Source organism: Manihot esculenta, chromosome 12 (genome assembly GCF_001659605.2).
Source record: "Manihot esculenta cultivar AM560-2 chromosome 12, M.esculenta_v8, whole genome shotgun sequence".
NCBI lineage: Eukaryota > Viridiplantae > Streptophyta > Magnoliopsida > Malpighiales > Euphorbiaceae > Manihot > Manihot esculenta.
Window position 1 is genome coordinate 29666063 of NC_035172.2, and position 15285 is coordinate 29681347.

General features: G+C 42.6%; 1 protein-coding gene across 1 annotated transcript; it reads left to right on the forward strand.

Annotated features, from left to right (window-relative positions):
- The first annotated feature begins 331 nt into the window (after window positions 1-331).
- LOC110627396 (protein RER1A) lies at window positions 332-3465 on the forward strand. The gene is made up of 4 exons (XM_021773686.2): window positions 332-878; window positions 1666-1846; window positions 2855-2920; window positions 3010-3465. Exons 1-3 carry the CDS (start codon window positions 502-504, stop codon window positions 2909-2911), a joined length of 615 nt encoding a protein of 204 aa, XP_021629378.1. The 5' UTR covers window positions 332-501; the 3' UTR covers window positions 2912-2920; window positions 3010-3465.
- The last annotated feature ends 11820 nt before the right edge of the window (window positions 3466-15285 follow it).

The following is a 15285-nucleotide window of genomic DNA, read 5'->3' on the forward strand; positions in this document are numbered from 1 at the left end:
AACACGTGAAATAAAATTTTTTTATTAAAATTAATTAATATAAATAATTAAAATTAAAATAAATATAAAAATTAATTTTATTATTTAAAATTTAAAATATAAATATAAAAAGTAATAAATCATTTGAAATTTTTTTAATAAATTTTTTTAATTAAAGATATAAATCACATACAAAACTTTATTAATTTTCAATTTTAAATCAGTTCTAAATTCAATTATATATTACTCCAATTAATTTTATTAGCATCGAGATGTGTTTGTTTTTTTTTTTTTTTCAAAAACAAAAATCTGATGCGTTTGAATACGAAATCAAGTGGTGACTATCGAATAAAATGGGGAAGAAAAGAACAAATTCACCGGAAGGAGAGAGACGGAGACGCAACAAAAAGCACACAAAACACAACCCCAACTTCACCAAAACTCAAAACCTCTGACGCCCAGAGAGAAACCCATCCCTATAAATACGTTTAACACAATAACCGCTCATTTCCGGGCCCCACAATGGACACCGTACAGCCCGGTGGAGCACTTGCCGGAGATGGTCTCTCCTCCCTATCTTCGTCCCCTGCCACCATCTTTTCCCGGTGGACCTTTGCCGTATCGCAGCGTTACCAGCACCTGCTTGACAAGACAGTTCCTTATATCCTTTACCGATGGATCGCCTGTCTCTTCGTTGCTCTCATCTACGCCTTGCGCGTTTACCTCGTCCAGGGGTTTCACATCATTACCTACGGCCTGGGGATCTATATGCTTAACCTCTTGATAGGGTTTCTCTCTCCTCAGATTGATCCCGAGATCAATGATGGGCCCTCCCTCCCCACCCGTGGAACCGACGAGTTCCGCCCTTTTGTTCGCCGCCTCCCGGAATTTAAGTTCTGGTGCGATTTATCATTTCTGATTCGTTATCCTTTTGTTTAACCTTTTCTTTTTTCCCGTTTTATTTATTTATATAATTTGTCGTTCGTGATCATGATATTTGTTGTTTAATTGTTATGGATTTTCTGTTTAGTCATAATGCATGAGAAATTAGAGCGAGAACGAAATTTTTTGAGGGGAATTGAACTTGATTTTGGATTTTTTTTTAGTTGGTAGATTAACGATTGTTGAAGTGCGTGATTTGTTTCATAAAATGAATAATGTGCTCCTTGAAATTTGATACTCTTGGAGTTTCATATGCTTGTTTCTGTGAATATTAACAACCAGAAAGGCAATTAGGATAATTTATCTCACAAATAAAGTAATGCTCCATTTTGGAAACTAATAGGGTATATGGAAAACGGTTGAGAAAACAAGCAATTAGAAGAATACCAATCTGGGAGGCTTGAAATTAAACTGCATGTACAGCTGAATTAAGAGATGTATGGACATGGGATTTCACCTGATGAAATCAAGCAGTGTGTCACTTACCCTTTTTTTGGCATAGCAAATTTATTCCTTAAGGCATTTTTTTTATTAGTTTGTATTATTTGTTTCTAGAAGTCTTCCTCTTGGATATCACTTTTCTTTAGCCTTTAGGACTCATTTAAGAGTGTTATTGCGTGCGTTGCTGCTGGTTTTATCCATTTTTTTTGCAACCAATTTCCATTTTTATGTTGGCATTGTAAAACCTTTACTTTCTTTTTTGCTTCTATTTATTGAAGTTTCTCCATTTTTGCTCTTGTTTAGGTACTCTGTTACCAAAGCTTTCTGCATTGCTTTTCTCATGACATTCTTTGCCGTCTTTGATGTACCTGTCTTTTGGCCGATACTCCTTTTCTATTGGCTGTTACTTTTTATTCTCACTATGAGGAGACAGATAATGCATATGGTCAAGTACAGATATGTTCCCTTCTCTTTTGGTAAACAGGTATGCGCTAACACACAATGTCTTTTAACTTACAGTACATATTGTTTTTTTTTTTATAAATGTGAATGAGCTGAACCATCTAAGATTTGAAGAGCTCAAGCTTGATTAGCCTAACCCTAATAAGCTCAAGCTAGACTCTAGCTTCGTTTGACTTTATTTCATTTAACAAAGCAAGCAGATGAACTTGAAGTTGGCTCATTTTGTAAAATCAAGCCAAGCTTGGGATCATTTATGTATGAAATTTTATTAGAAAAATCAAAATTATGTATTCCCTAACAAAATAAGTCACGTTATTTTAATAGACATAATGATGACAATAGAAAACACGTAGTCACATACAATGATGTACTTGAAGGGTATGTTTTGGCATTCTTGTTGGAGGCTTGGATCTGCTGTTGGGAAAAACTCCTTAAATATGTTTGTTAGAGGATATTAACAGTTAAAGATAAATTTGATATTCTTTAGGTATAAAAACCCAAAAACAGCTAAACAGATTTTTCAACAATATTGAAAATGGTGATTCTCTAAGTGCAACTTTTTGGCCTCACAACCACAATCCGAAACAGTCATAAATTTCTTAAACTGTATCATTGATATTTTGCAGATAAACATTACATTTTCTTAATCAATCAAAGGAAAACAATTTTTATTGAGCCAGAGTTTGAGTAGCTCTTAATTGTAGTTCTATACCATGGTAGTTGCATACAACCGTGTTGTGGTCGTTTACTCTTCTTGATGGTGACATGATAGAAAGAAGGCACCCTCAACTGAGCGCATGGGACCACAATCCCAAATGGAGCCATAATATCTTCAGTTGTATCTTGCTTATTTCATAAATAAACGTTTCATCTTCCTAATCAATCAATGAACATTTTTTGTGGAGCCAAGTTTTGAGTAGCTCTCAAATTCTTAGCTCATTTGCAACCCTAGTAATTATATTCCATGGTAGTTGCAGGTACAACCATGATTTTTTTGGTTTTAATTGTGGTCATTTACTCTTCTTCACAGCGATATGATGGGAAGAAGGCACCTTCAACCGACAGCATAAGCCTTCCCAGAGATTGAATTCCTAAGGTACTATGAATTATATATGAATTGTATTTGCTTCTTTAAAGTAACTTTTGCAACAGTGATTTGATCGTTTTCAGCAATTTATGTTGCAGGTGGAAGGTTTGAAGGTTTTGGTTGTTGTAGAAGTTATTTTGACAACTAATTTTGGTGCAGTGAGTGATTGCCAATGTCAGATCAAATTTTTAGCTTTGAGAAAGCAAAGTGTTCCCTATTGATATATTTTCAGGAATAATAATTTGTAGAGGGCAGCTTGCTACATTCCTTGAGCCACGTTGTTAATCTAATGACTTCGTAGTTTACAGAGGGGGAATGCTAATCAAACAATGCTGAAGTATAATTCTAAATTCAGTCATAAATTGTTCTTTCTTCAGTTAAAAATGGCAAATTGTGATATATGGGTCATCTGATTATCTTTTGGATCGTGCTCTTGTGATATAGCCATTAAGTCTTTGTATTAGAATTAGATATTGTTTTCTTAAATAATTTGAATGGTTCATGTGTAAAGTTTTGTACGAAATTTATTTTCATTTCAACTAGCTTCTTAGTCATCTTCCAGTGCACTTATTGGTCAGTGGGCTTGCAGATGTAGATGATGAAATATCTTTTGGATCTAGTTTGGGCGTTCGAGTTTTATTAGAAAATTTTCGTCTCTGAAATTTTTCTGCAGTTCCTTTACATTTCTAGCCATAATCCAGTATCGACGTCGTTCACCTTAGTAAACGCCGCTCTGCCTATATTTTGTCTATCCTGTCTGAGAGCTATTACATCTTCTGGGATTTGGATATATACGTAAATATTTCGGACAGGAAGAGACGTGAGGACTAAAATGGAAGGGGATGAGAGCGAATTAAGAGTTTGGGTTTTAATGACTAGTGATGTTTTGACTTTTTTTCGGGTGGAAACGCAAGATAATATCACTAATAAATAAGTCTTTAAAGAAATTTTAGTTTTCAAGTGGCTTATATGCTCGAGTAATTTCTTTTTATAGATCCTCATGATGTTCATCTTTTAATAGGATTAAGATTTTTTTTAAAGTTCAATTTGGACATGGATTCTAAATTATCTTTTTGTAATTTAATATTGGCCTTAGGATTTCGGCCTTTAAGTTGAGTCTTTGGAGGTTCAGCTTTGGGCTTGCGCTCAAATCTCCGAGAGATTTGGTCCTGGGCTAAGGATTCGGTCCCAATGAATACTAATCCTTGTGGGATGTGGCCTTGGGACTGAATCCCATGAGGATTTGGCCCATGGGTTCGGCACCTTAGGTGTTGAATCCTCCTCAAAGTGTCGAGTCCTCAAGTCTTGGATTCGGTTCCTTTGTATATTGAATCCATGGGCATTGGTTTCTTTCCTTTCGATCCGTGTATTTTTTGGGTTCTATTTCTAAGGAGTATCAATTAGTTTCAAGGAGATCGTGATACCGTTTGAATGATCATAGATCCAAATTACTCCCTCAGTGGGCATAATGCATATGGATTTGACTTAAACTTTGCCTTTGCCTTAAACGCCAACGACTTCTCCAATTGAGTGTCAAGCTCAACATCATTTTCGATTTACATGGTTTGACCTAGTCGTCTGAGGCTTCTGTATATATCCTTTCCCATCAATTTCTTTTTCTGCATTCTCTACGCATTGATCAACTTCTCTCTATAGTCTACCACATATAAAACAATACATACTCAAGAATATGAGGCTTTTCATCAAACAATGCAAATCAAATCCCTCTATTTTTAGTGATCCTTCTCCCTCCTTTTTTGACTCTGTAGTTTACCACATATAAAACAATACAATACGTACTCAAGAATATGAGGCTTTTCATCAAACAATGCAAATCAAATCCCTCCATTCTTAGTGATCCTTCTCCCTCCTTCTTTGACGGCTACCTCAAGTGGTGAAAATTTTCCTATTTAAGTTTAAACTTTCTTTTTTCGTCAAAATAATGCAGTTTAACTCTTTTTCTTTTAAATACTTTTGTTGGTGTGGCCAAACGGAATAAAAATTATACAGTATCATAAAATTTACTCCGTTTCACAATTATTTTTTTCCTCGCCTCTGATTGATAAATTTCTTTCAGTCCCTCATTTTCATATAAAGCTCTTGAATTGAAGCTATAATATCTTAAATTGTATCTTGTATATAAAGAAGGCACAGGTTTATTTTGGCATTATAACGAGTCTCTTAATTACAATATTGTGTCCTTATGGTGTATCCATAAAAATTTTTGCATTAGAATCAGAATTGATGTCTTAAATAATTTGAATGGTTCATATGTAAAGTTTTACATGAAACTTATGTTCATCTTTGGTAGCTTCTGAGTTTTATATCTTCGTGTGAACTTATTAGTAAGTAGTCTTGCAGATATAGACTCAACAAATATTATTTGAATATGCAAGCTAAGGCGATTTAGGACATGTTATGCTTTCTAGTACATGGTGGTATTCTTGCAGTGGCAAGGGTGTCATATGTTTCTGACTAGAAGATCACTTGTAGTGATGGATCTAAGTGGGCTGGCAGAGGCCACCAATCCTTGAAATTTTAATTTTTAAATGAAGATAGGTTAATAAGAATTTATTTTGAAAGAAATAATATGTAACGACCCGAAAATCGGACCGCTATCGGCGCTAGGATCCAGGTCGGCTTAAGGCCGCCGGGACCCGTAGCAAGCCTGACATATAACCTGTAAACCTGTTTAATCCCATACATGATCAAGAACATACATACAAATTAAAACTTTTCTTTTACCATACATCCTCTCATACACCAAACTCAACCTGTGCATGCACTGAACATAGTCATATTCATAACATTGACCCCTCTGTGGGATCTCATCAATGCCCCAATGGGCGATATATCATATGTTGAGTTGGCTTTCATAAGCATCATAAAACATCTAAGATCATGTATTAAAAGGATACCTTACACATTGGGTCAAGCACAATCTCTAATCCTCAATATCATTACATTACATAACTATTCATAACTTTACATCACTTTACAATTTATCATGTCCACCCTATCTACTACATAGACACGACTTCAATACTCTTGCAGACCTCCTGGTCTACCCTGTACCTGCACACCTGGGGGATTAGGGAGAGGGGTGAGCTACTAGAGCCCAGTGAGCAGAATAATAAAACATTTAAAACATATGATAACATGGAATGCATCACATCACAGCTAATCACATCAAGGATGAACTTGTCACCAATGGCCCTCTACATAGTCCAACTGTGCCAGAACGTAGAATGGGTCCTGGTCTTTCCCTTACATGTCATAACATAACAGTCCAACTGTGCCAGAACGTAGAATGGGTCCTGGTCCTTCTCTTACATAGTGCCAGCGAACGTAGAATGGGTCCCACTGGTCTTACATTCCGTACCGTACATATCACATCATCACATCATAGATCGAGGGCTATGGATCATCCAACATTCATCCACAACAACAACAGTAGAGTATGCAATGCAACATATTCGTGAATTCTAATGCAACAACCTAATATATCTCATGGCATTCATGATGCGTGAATCATGCTAAGACTGGTTTATTTATTTTAAAGCATAAGAGTTATTCCACTCACCTCTGGATAGCTCTGACCAGACACTGGGGCAACTGACTCACTGCTGGGGTCCTCGGTTCCTCGGGTCCGAACCTACACAGGTGGACTCAAATGAGGGACCAAACATATAAGAACATAACTCTAACTACTCCCCAAAAACCCCCTAGAACATCATGAAACAATCATAGAGAAACATGCAAAGGAAGGCTGGACAGGGCACTTTCGGCGGCAGGTTCGGCTGCCGAAAGTCCCTCCAGAGCCGAAAGTCAGGCAGGTTCGGCGGCACCTTCGGCGGCCGAAACTCCCAGACAGAGACGAAACTCATGCATGTTCGGCGGCACTTTCGGCGGCCGAAACTCCCAGACAGAGACGAAAGTCCTCTTTCGGGGGCAAGCTTCGGCAGCCGAAAGGCTTGCCTCCCAGGCAGGTTCGGCGGCCGAAAGTCCTTCGGCTGCCGAACCTGGTTTCTGCCAAATGGCAGAAACTTGGTTCCTCATGCATTTTTTTGCCCCCCAAAACCATTCAACATGCATTTCTCCAAATCTACAACATACATACTCAAACATACAAGTTCCTAGGGGTATCAAACTATTTTAAACCCCATCTACAACACATCAACATACCAACATTGCTCAAGAACACACATTATACCCATAAACCTAACCATGAGCTAAACATGCATTCTACCCCATAGATCTACTTAAAACTTACTTAAAACATGCCATAAGCTCAAGATCGGCCCTTACCTCTTGAAGATCGAGAGGTGAACGACCCTAGCTCGGAAAATGGGAGAGAGAGAGTTCCTTGAACCTCCAAGCTCCAAAACTTGCTCAAAATCTTCAAAATAAGGGTAAAACTAATGAAAATCGAGAAAGATTTGAAGGAAAGAACTCAAAATCGGCGAGGGATGGCGGAGAGCTCACCTTGGCTGAAAATGGGGAGAAAAGCTCGCCCGTTTTCGGCTAAGGGACCCCTTTATAGGTGGCTGGCCAGGCCACGTTCGGGAGCCGAAAGTGCCTCCACATGCATGCCATGTTCGGCGGCCGAACATGAGGTTTGGCGGCCGAACCTGGACTTCCCTCACTTATGCTTTCGGGGGCCTAAGGCACACCCAAAACGCATGCATGTTCGGCGGCCGAACTTGAGGTTCGGCGGCCGAACCTGAGTTTTCCTCCAAGGTTGTTTTCATGCAAAAACTCATTTCCTTTTTACTTAAAACCATGAAATACATTAAAACATTTTATGAAAACATGTTTCTACCCTACTAGAGGCTTCCGACATCCGGGATTCCACCGGACGGTAGGAATTCCGATACCGGAGTCTAGCCGGGTATTACATTCTCCCCCCTTAAGAACATTCGTCCCCGAATGTTCCTCAACTAGCACAAGCATAGCAATCAACATAACATACATACATAGCACATAAACACGTAGAGATCTAACCTTAAAAGAGATGAGGGTACTGCTGGAGCATAGACTCCCGTGTCTCCCAAGTGCATTCTTCCAAATTGTGGTGGTTCCACAGGACTTTCACCATCGAGATTTCCTTGTTTCTCAGCTTCCTGATCTGGGTGTCTATGATCCGTACTGGCTGCTCAACATAAGTGAGATCTTCTTGGATCTCCACATCAGGCTCACTAAGAACCTTGCCCGGATCTGACACAAACTTCCTCAACATGGAAACATGAAAAACCGGATGGATTCTTTCCATTGAAGCAGGTAAATCCAGCTTGTACAACACATTCCTAATCTTTTGCAAGATTTCAAAGGGTCGGATGTATCGTGGGGCTAGTTTACCTTTCTTCCCAAAGCGAACCACTCCTTTCATAGGAGACACCTTGAGCAATACCAGATCCCCCTCCTGAAACTCTACTTGCCTTCTGCGAATGTCTGCATAACTCTTCTGTCTGCTTGCAGCAGTCTTGATCCTTTCTCTGATTATGGGTACCACCCTACTGGTGATCTCTACTAGCTCAGACCCTGCCAAGGCCTTTTCTCCAACCTCTTCCCAGCAAACAGATGATCTGCACTTCCTCCCATACAAAGCTTCATATGGAGCCATCCCGATGCTAGCATGATGGCTGTTATTGTAGGCAAACTCCACTAAAGGTAGATGCTGCCTCCAAGAACTGCCAAAGTCCAGCACACACATTCTGAGCATATCCTCTATTGTCTGGATGGTCCTTTCTGATTGTCCGTCCGTCTGTGGATGGAAAGCAGTGCTAAAATCCAACCTGGTACCCATGGCATTCTGCAGACTCCGCCAAAACCTAGAGGTGAATTGGGGCCCTCTATCGGACACTATTGAAACAGGAACCCCATGCAGCCTGACGATCTCATTAACATACACCTGCGCCAACTTGTCCACAGAATAGCCACTCCTGACAGGGATGAAGTGAGCAGATTTGGTGAGTCTGTCCATAATCACCCATAGGGAGTCCAATCTGTTGGACGTCACCGGTAACCCCACTACGAAGTCCATATCTATATTCTCCCATTTTCACTCTGGAATAGGTAGCGGGTTAAGCATTCCAGCCGGCTTCTGATGTTCCAGCTTCACCCTCTGACACACTTCGCAGGCTGACACAAACTGTGCCACTTCTCTCTTCATGGCTGGCCACCAATAAACTTTCTTCAAGTCTCGGTACATTTTGGTGGCTCCGGGGGGAACGCTGTATCTTGCATTATAAGCATCTCTCATAATGTCTCCCTTTAACCCTATGTCATCTGGTACACACAATCTGCTCCCATAGCGGAGGATCCCCTTGCTGTCAAATCTGAACTCACTATCCTTGCCTGACTGAACAGTCCTGGCAATCTTCACTAACTCTGGGTCCTCATGTTGTTTCTGAGCCACCTGCTCCAGAAAGACGGGTGCCATTCTCATTTGGGCAACTAAAGCACCTGTACCAGACAACTCCAACTGTAGACCTTCCTCAATGAGCTTGTAAAACTCCTTCACCACTGGTCTCCTCTCTGCCGATATGTGGGATAAACTGCCGAGTGATTTCCGGCTTAAGGCATCTGCCACTACATTCGCCTTACCCGGATGGTACTGAATCTTGCAATCATAGTCACTCAGCAGCTCTACCATCTTCTCTGTCTCAAGTTCAAATCTCTTTGACTCAGGATGTACTGCAGGCTTTTATGATCTGTGAAGATCTCACATTTAACCCCATAGAGGTAGTGCCTCCACATCTTGAGTGCAAAGATTACTACTGCCATCTCCAGGTCATGTGTGGGGTAATTCAACTCATGCTTCTTTAGCTGTCTAGAAGCATAAGCAATCACCCTTTCGTTCTGCATTAGCACACAACCCAGTCCCACACGGGATGTATCACAATAGACTGAAAAGCCTTCATTACTAGATGGCAGAGCTAACACTGGTGTCGAAGTCAACCTCTTCTTGAGTTCCTCAAAGCTTTCTTCACACTGGTCGGTTCACACAAACCTCTGGTTCTTCCTGGTCAATCTGGTCAGAGGAGCTGCAATCTTTGAGAAGTTCTGGACGAACCTCCTGTAGTAACCTGCCAAACCCAAGAAACTTCTAATCTCTGTCACTGAAGTGGGTCTAGGCCAGTTAGCCACAGCTTCTACCTTCTTGGGGTCCACCTCTATTCCATTTTCTGACACTACATGCCCCAAAAATGAAATGCTCCTCAGCCAGAACTCACACTTAGAGAACTTGGCATACAAGCCATGTTCCCTCAAGGTCTGCAGAACCAACCTCAGATGATGGGCATGCTCCTCTGCGTTCCTGGAATACACTAAGATATCATCTATGAAGACAATAACAAAGTGATCCAGGTATTGGCTAAACACTCTGTTCATGAGATCCATGAATGCTGCAGGGGCGTTGGTTAACCCGAACGGCATTACAAGAAACTCAAAATGCCCATATCTAGTTCTGAAAGCTGTCTTTGGCACATCCTCTTCTCTAATCCTCAGCTGATGGTACCCGGACCTCAGATCTATTTTGGAAAAACAACCCGCTCCTGCTAGCTGGTCGAATAGATCATCGATCCTTGGCAGAGGGTACCTATTCTTGGTAGTGACTTTGTTCAACTGCCTGTAGTCGATACAAAGTCTAAGGGATCCATCCTTTTTTCTCACAAACAAGACTGGAGCACCCCAAGGTGAGGTACTTTGTCGGATGAAGCCCTTTTCTACCAGCTCTTGCAGCTGTTCTTTCAATTCCTTCAACTCAGCTGGAGCCATCCTGTAGGGAGGAATAGAGATCGGTCTAGTTCCAGGCATCAATTCAATTTCAAACTCTATCTCCCTAGCAGGTGGTTGTCCTGGAAGCTCCTCTGGAAAAACATCCTAAAATTCTCTGACAACTGGCACTGAGGCTGGCTCTCTGACCTGACTAACTAGCTCTCTCACATGAGCCAAATACCCCTGACATCCCTTCCTAAGCAACCTACGAGCCTGAAGAGCTGATATCAGATCTCTAGGTGTACCCCTCTTGTCTCCTCTGAAGACGACCTCTGACTCGTTCTGATCTCTGAACCTGACTACCTTGTCTCTGTAGTCCAAGGTAGCACCATGGGTAGATAGCCAATCCATCCCTAGAATGACGTCAAAGTCTGTCAAATCTAGAACCATAAGGTCGGCGGAGAGGCATCTTCCCTCAACAAAAACTGGACTGTACTGGCAGACTGACTCTGCCACTGACGGGTCACACTTAGGTCCACTGACCCATAGGGGACACTCTAACCCAGAGACTATCAGACCCAACCTCTTAACGGCCCTCGGAGCAATAAAAGAATGAGATGCACCCGGGTCCATTAATGCATACACATCAGAACACCCAATGATGAGATTATCTGACACCACGGTGTTGGATGTGTTAGCCTCCTGCTGTGTCATGGTGAAGATCCTGGCTGGAGCTGATGGACCTTCACCTCGAGAACCAGAAGAAGAGGCTGCCCCTCTCCCTCTACCTCTGCCACTGCCCTGAGTTGTGGCTGGAGCTGCTGGCTGTGCCACACTACCAGAAGCTGTCTGCTGAGGCTGGCCCATAAAAGGTGCTCTAGGACACTCCCGAGCCATGTGTCCCTCCTGTCCACATCTGAAACATGCATTAGTCCCAGCCCGACACATTCCCTTGTGTGGCCTCCCACACCTTAGGCATTCTGTACCATCTGAACCTGAGCTCGAGCCACCGCCTAATCCCAGACCGGATTTCAACTTACTCCAAAACTTGTTCTTCTTCGGCTTCTTGGTGGTGTTATTCCACCTATTGCTACCTGAGCTCTGAGAAGAGGGACCTGGCCCTCCTCTGCCTGGGGTCTTAACCCCTGAAGACTGGGTCACTGACTGCTTCACTGACCCCTCAACTATAGCACTCGCCTCCATCCTTCGAGCCATATCCACCACAGTGTGGAAACTTTCCCTCTCAACTGACTGAATCAAAGAGGAGTACCTAGAATGCAGCTTCATAACATATCTCTTGGCCTTCTTCGTATCTGTATCTAGAGCTTGCCCAGAAAAAGGCAATAGCTCCAAGAATTTATCCGTGTACTCCTCTATACTCATGTGTTCTGTCTGCCTCAGCTGCTCAAACTCAATCATCTTCAGTTCTCTGGAACTGTCTGGAAAAGCCCATCCAGCGAACTCATTTGCAAATTCCTCCCATGTCATACCGTCTAGTCTTGGGTCCATATAACACTTGAACCATTCCCGTGCCTTTGTGCACTTTAAAGTGAACCCTGCCATCTGAATGGCCCTGCTGTCATTTGCCCCTAGCTCATCAGTTATCGTCTTCACTACTCTTAGGTACTCAAAGGGATCATCCCCTGACTTGTATTTAGGAGCATCCAGCTTAAGGTAATCTGTCATCTTCACTTTGCTCCCACTGGCTGAGCTAGGTCTAGGAGGTTGAGTAACTGGGGCTTCTGGTTCTGTAGGTGGTGGAGGTGGGGGTGCAGCATTCCCCGAGGTGGGGTTTGCCGGGTTAGGATAGAAGGGTGAGGGTGGATAAGCTGGGTACTGTGTGTAAGGTGGATAGAAAGGTGGATAAGGCATGTAGGTAGGGTAGGGGTTAAAACTGGAGTAATCCGATGTGCCTCCCATCGGATACCCTGAACCCTGTGGGAAGGGTGGATAATGGGGTGGAAAACCATACCCCGAGGCCTGAGCGCCTCCCTGTGACTCCCCTGTCCCTTCTTCTGCCATGCTGACATCCAGATTCCCATCCCTCCTCTGATCCTCTTCCATAACCTCCCTCACATCTGATGAACTTCCTCCTCTATCTGTCCTCCTTCTGCTAGCATCAAAAGACCTTCTAGGGTCCCTTGACACTCTTTCTCTTTTTGCTCTACATGACATTGCCCTAGGCAATGCAGGAGGACGGGCGCTCGTGCCCTCATCCTCAGGTGGTACTCCAGTCAATCTTGCAGATCGAAGGGTTCCTCTCATCCTGTTTTCTGAAAAACAGTACACATCACACAAACATTAGCATCGTATGGTTCATGTGGAAACACATGAACCCGCATCACATATATATCATTCATATCATAGCATTAATGCACATGTATATAATCATGGCATTTCACATCATCATACAAGACAGGACTCAACATCCTATCCTAGTGGACATGATCTTCCTATTGTGCTTGACCTTCTAGAACATCTATGAGCCCGACACTCTAGGTCTGATCCTATGAACCTAGGGCTCTGATACCATTCTGTAACGACCCGAAAATCGGACCACTACCGGCGCTAGGATCCAGGTCGGCTTAAGGCCGCCGGGACCCATAGCAAGCCTGACATATAACCTGTAAACCTATTTAATCCCATACATGATCAAGAACATACATACAAATTAAAACTTTTCTTTTACCATACATCCTCTCATACACCAAACTCAACCTGTGATGCACTGAACATAGTTATATTCATAACATTGACCCCTTTGTGGGATCTCATCAATGCCCCAATGGGCGATATATCATATGTTGAGTTGGCTTTCATAAGCATCATAAAACATCTAAGATCATGTATTAAAAGGGATACCTTACACATTGGGTCAAGCACAATCTCTAATCCTCAATATCATTACATTACATAACTATTCATAACTTTACATCACTTTACAATTTATCATGTCCACCCTATCTACTACATAGACACGACTTCAATACTCTTGCAGACCTCCTGGTCTACCCTGTACCTGCACACCTGGGGGATTAGGGAGAGGGGTGAGCTACTAGAGCCCAGTGAGCAGAATAATAAAACATTTAAAACATATGATAACATGGAATGCATCACATCACAGCTAATCACATCAAGGATGAACTTGTCACCAATGGCCCTCTACATAGTCCAACTGTGCCAGAACGTAGAATGGGTCCTGGTCTTTCCCTTACATGTCATAACATAACAGTCCAACTGTGCCAGAACGTAGAATGGGTCCTGGTCCTTCTCTTACATAGTGCCAGCGAACGTAGAATGGGTCCCACTGGTCTTACATTCCGTACCGTACATATCACATCATCACATCATAGATCGAGGGCTATGGATCATCCAACATTCATCCACAACAACAACAGTAGAGTATGCAATGCAACATATTCGTGAATTCTAATGCAACAACCTAATATATCTCATGGCATTCATGATGCGTGAATCATGCTAAGACTGGTTTATTTATTTTAAAGCATAAGAGTTATTCCACTCACCTCTGGATAGCTCTGACCAGACACTGGGGCAACTGACTCACTGCTGGGGTCCTCGGTTCCTCGGGTCCGAACCTACACAGGTGGACTCAAATGAGGGACCAAACATATAAGAACATAACTCTAACTACTCCCCAAAAACCCCCTAGAACATCATGAAACAATCATAGAGAAACATGCAAAGGAAGGCTGGACAGGGCACTTTCGGCGGCAGGTTCGGCTGCCGAAAGTCCCTCCAGAGCCGAAAGTCAGGCAGGTTCGGCGGCACCTTCGGCGGCCGAAACTCCCAGACAGAGATGAAACTCATGCATGTTCGGCGGCACTTTCGGCGGTCGAAACTCCCAGACAGAGACGAAAGTCCTCTTTCGGGGGCAGGCTTCGGCAGCCGAAAGGCTTGCCTCCCAGGCAGGTTCGGCGGCCGAAAGTCCTTCGGCTGCCGAACCTGGTTTCTGCCAAATGGCAGAAACTTGGTTCCTCATGCATTTTTTTGCCTCCCAAAACCATTCAACATGCATTTCTCCAAATCTACAACATACATACTCAAACATACAAGTTCCTAGGGGTATCAAACTATTTTAAACCCCATCTACAACACATCAACATACCAACATTGCTCAAGAACACACATTATACCCATAAACCTAACCATGAGCTAAACATGTATTCTACCCTATAGATCTACTTAAAACTTACTTAAAACATGCCATAAGCTCAAGATCGGCCCTTACCTCTTGAAGATCGAGAGGTGAACGACCCTAGCTCGGAAAATGGAAGAGAGAGAGTTCCTTGAACCTCCAAGCTCCAAAACTTGCTCAAATGCTCAAAATCTTCAAAATAAGGGTAAAACTAATGAAAATCGAGAAAGATTTGAAGGAAAGAACTCAAAACCAGCGAGGGATGGCGGAGAGCTCACCTTGGCCGAAAATGGGGAGAAATGCTTGCCCGTTTTCGGCTAAGGGACCCCTTTATAGGTGGCTGGCCAGGCCACGTTCGGGAGCCGAAAGTGCCTCCGCATGCATGCCATGTTCGGCGGCCGAACATGAGGTTCGGTGGCCGAACCTGGACTTCCCTCACTTATGCTTTCGGGGGCCTAAGGCACACCCGAAACGCATGCATATTCGGCGGCCGAAC

What these genes read in the sequence shown, in the direction of transcription:
- LOC110627396 (XM_021773686.2), top strand. Translation starts at nt 502, where the DNA reads ATGGACACCGTACAGCCCGGTGGAGCACTTGCCGGAGATGGTCTCTCC. An exon ending in CTCCCGGAATTTAAGTTCTG is followed by an intron (nt 879 to 1,665) that starts GTGCGATTTATC and finishes GCTCTTGTTTAG; the next exon opens with GTACTCTGTTACCAAAGCTT. An exon ending in CCTTCTCTTTTGGTAAACAG is followed by an intron (nt 1,847 to 2,854) that starts GTATGCGCTAAC and finishes TCTTCTTCACAG; the next exon opens with CGATATGATGGGAAGAAGGC.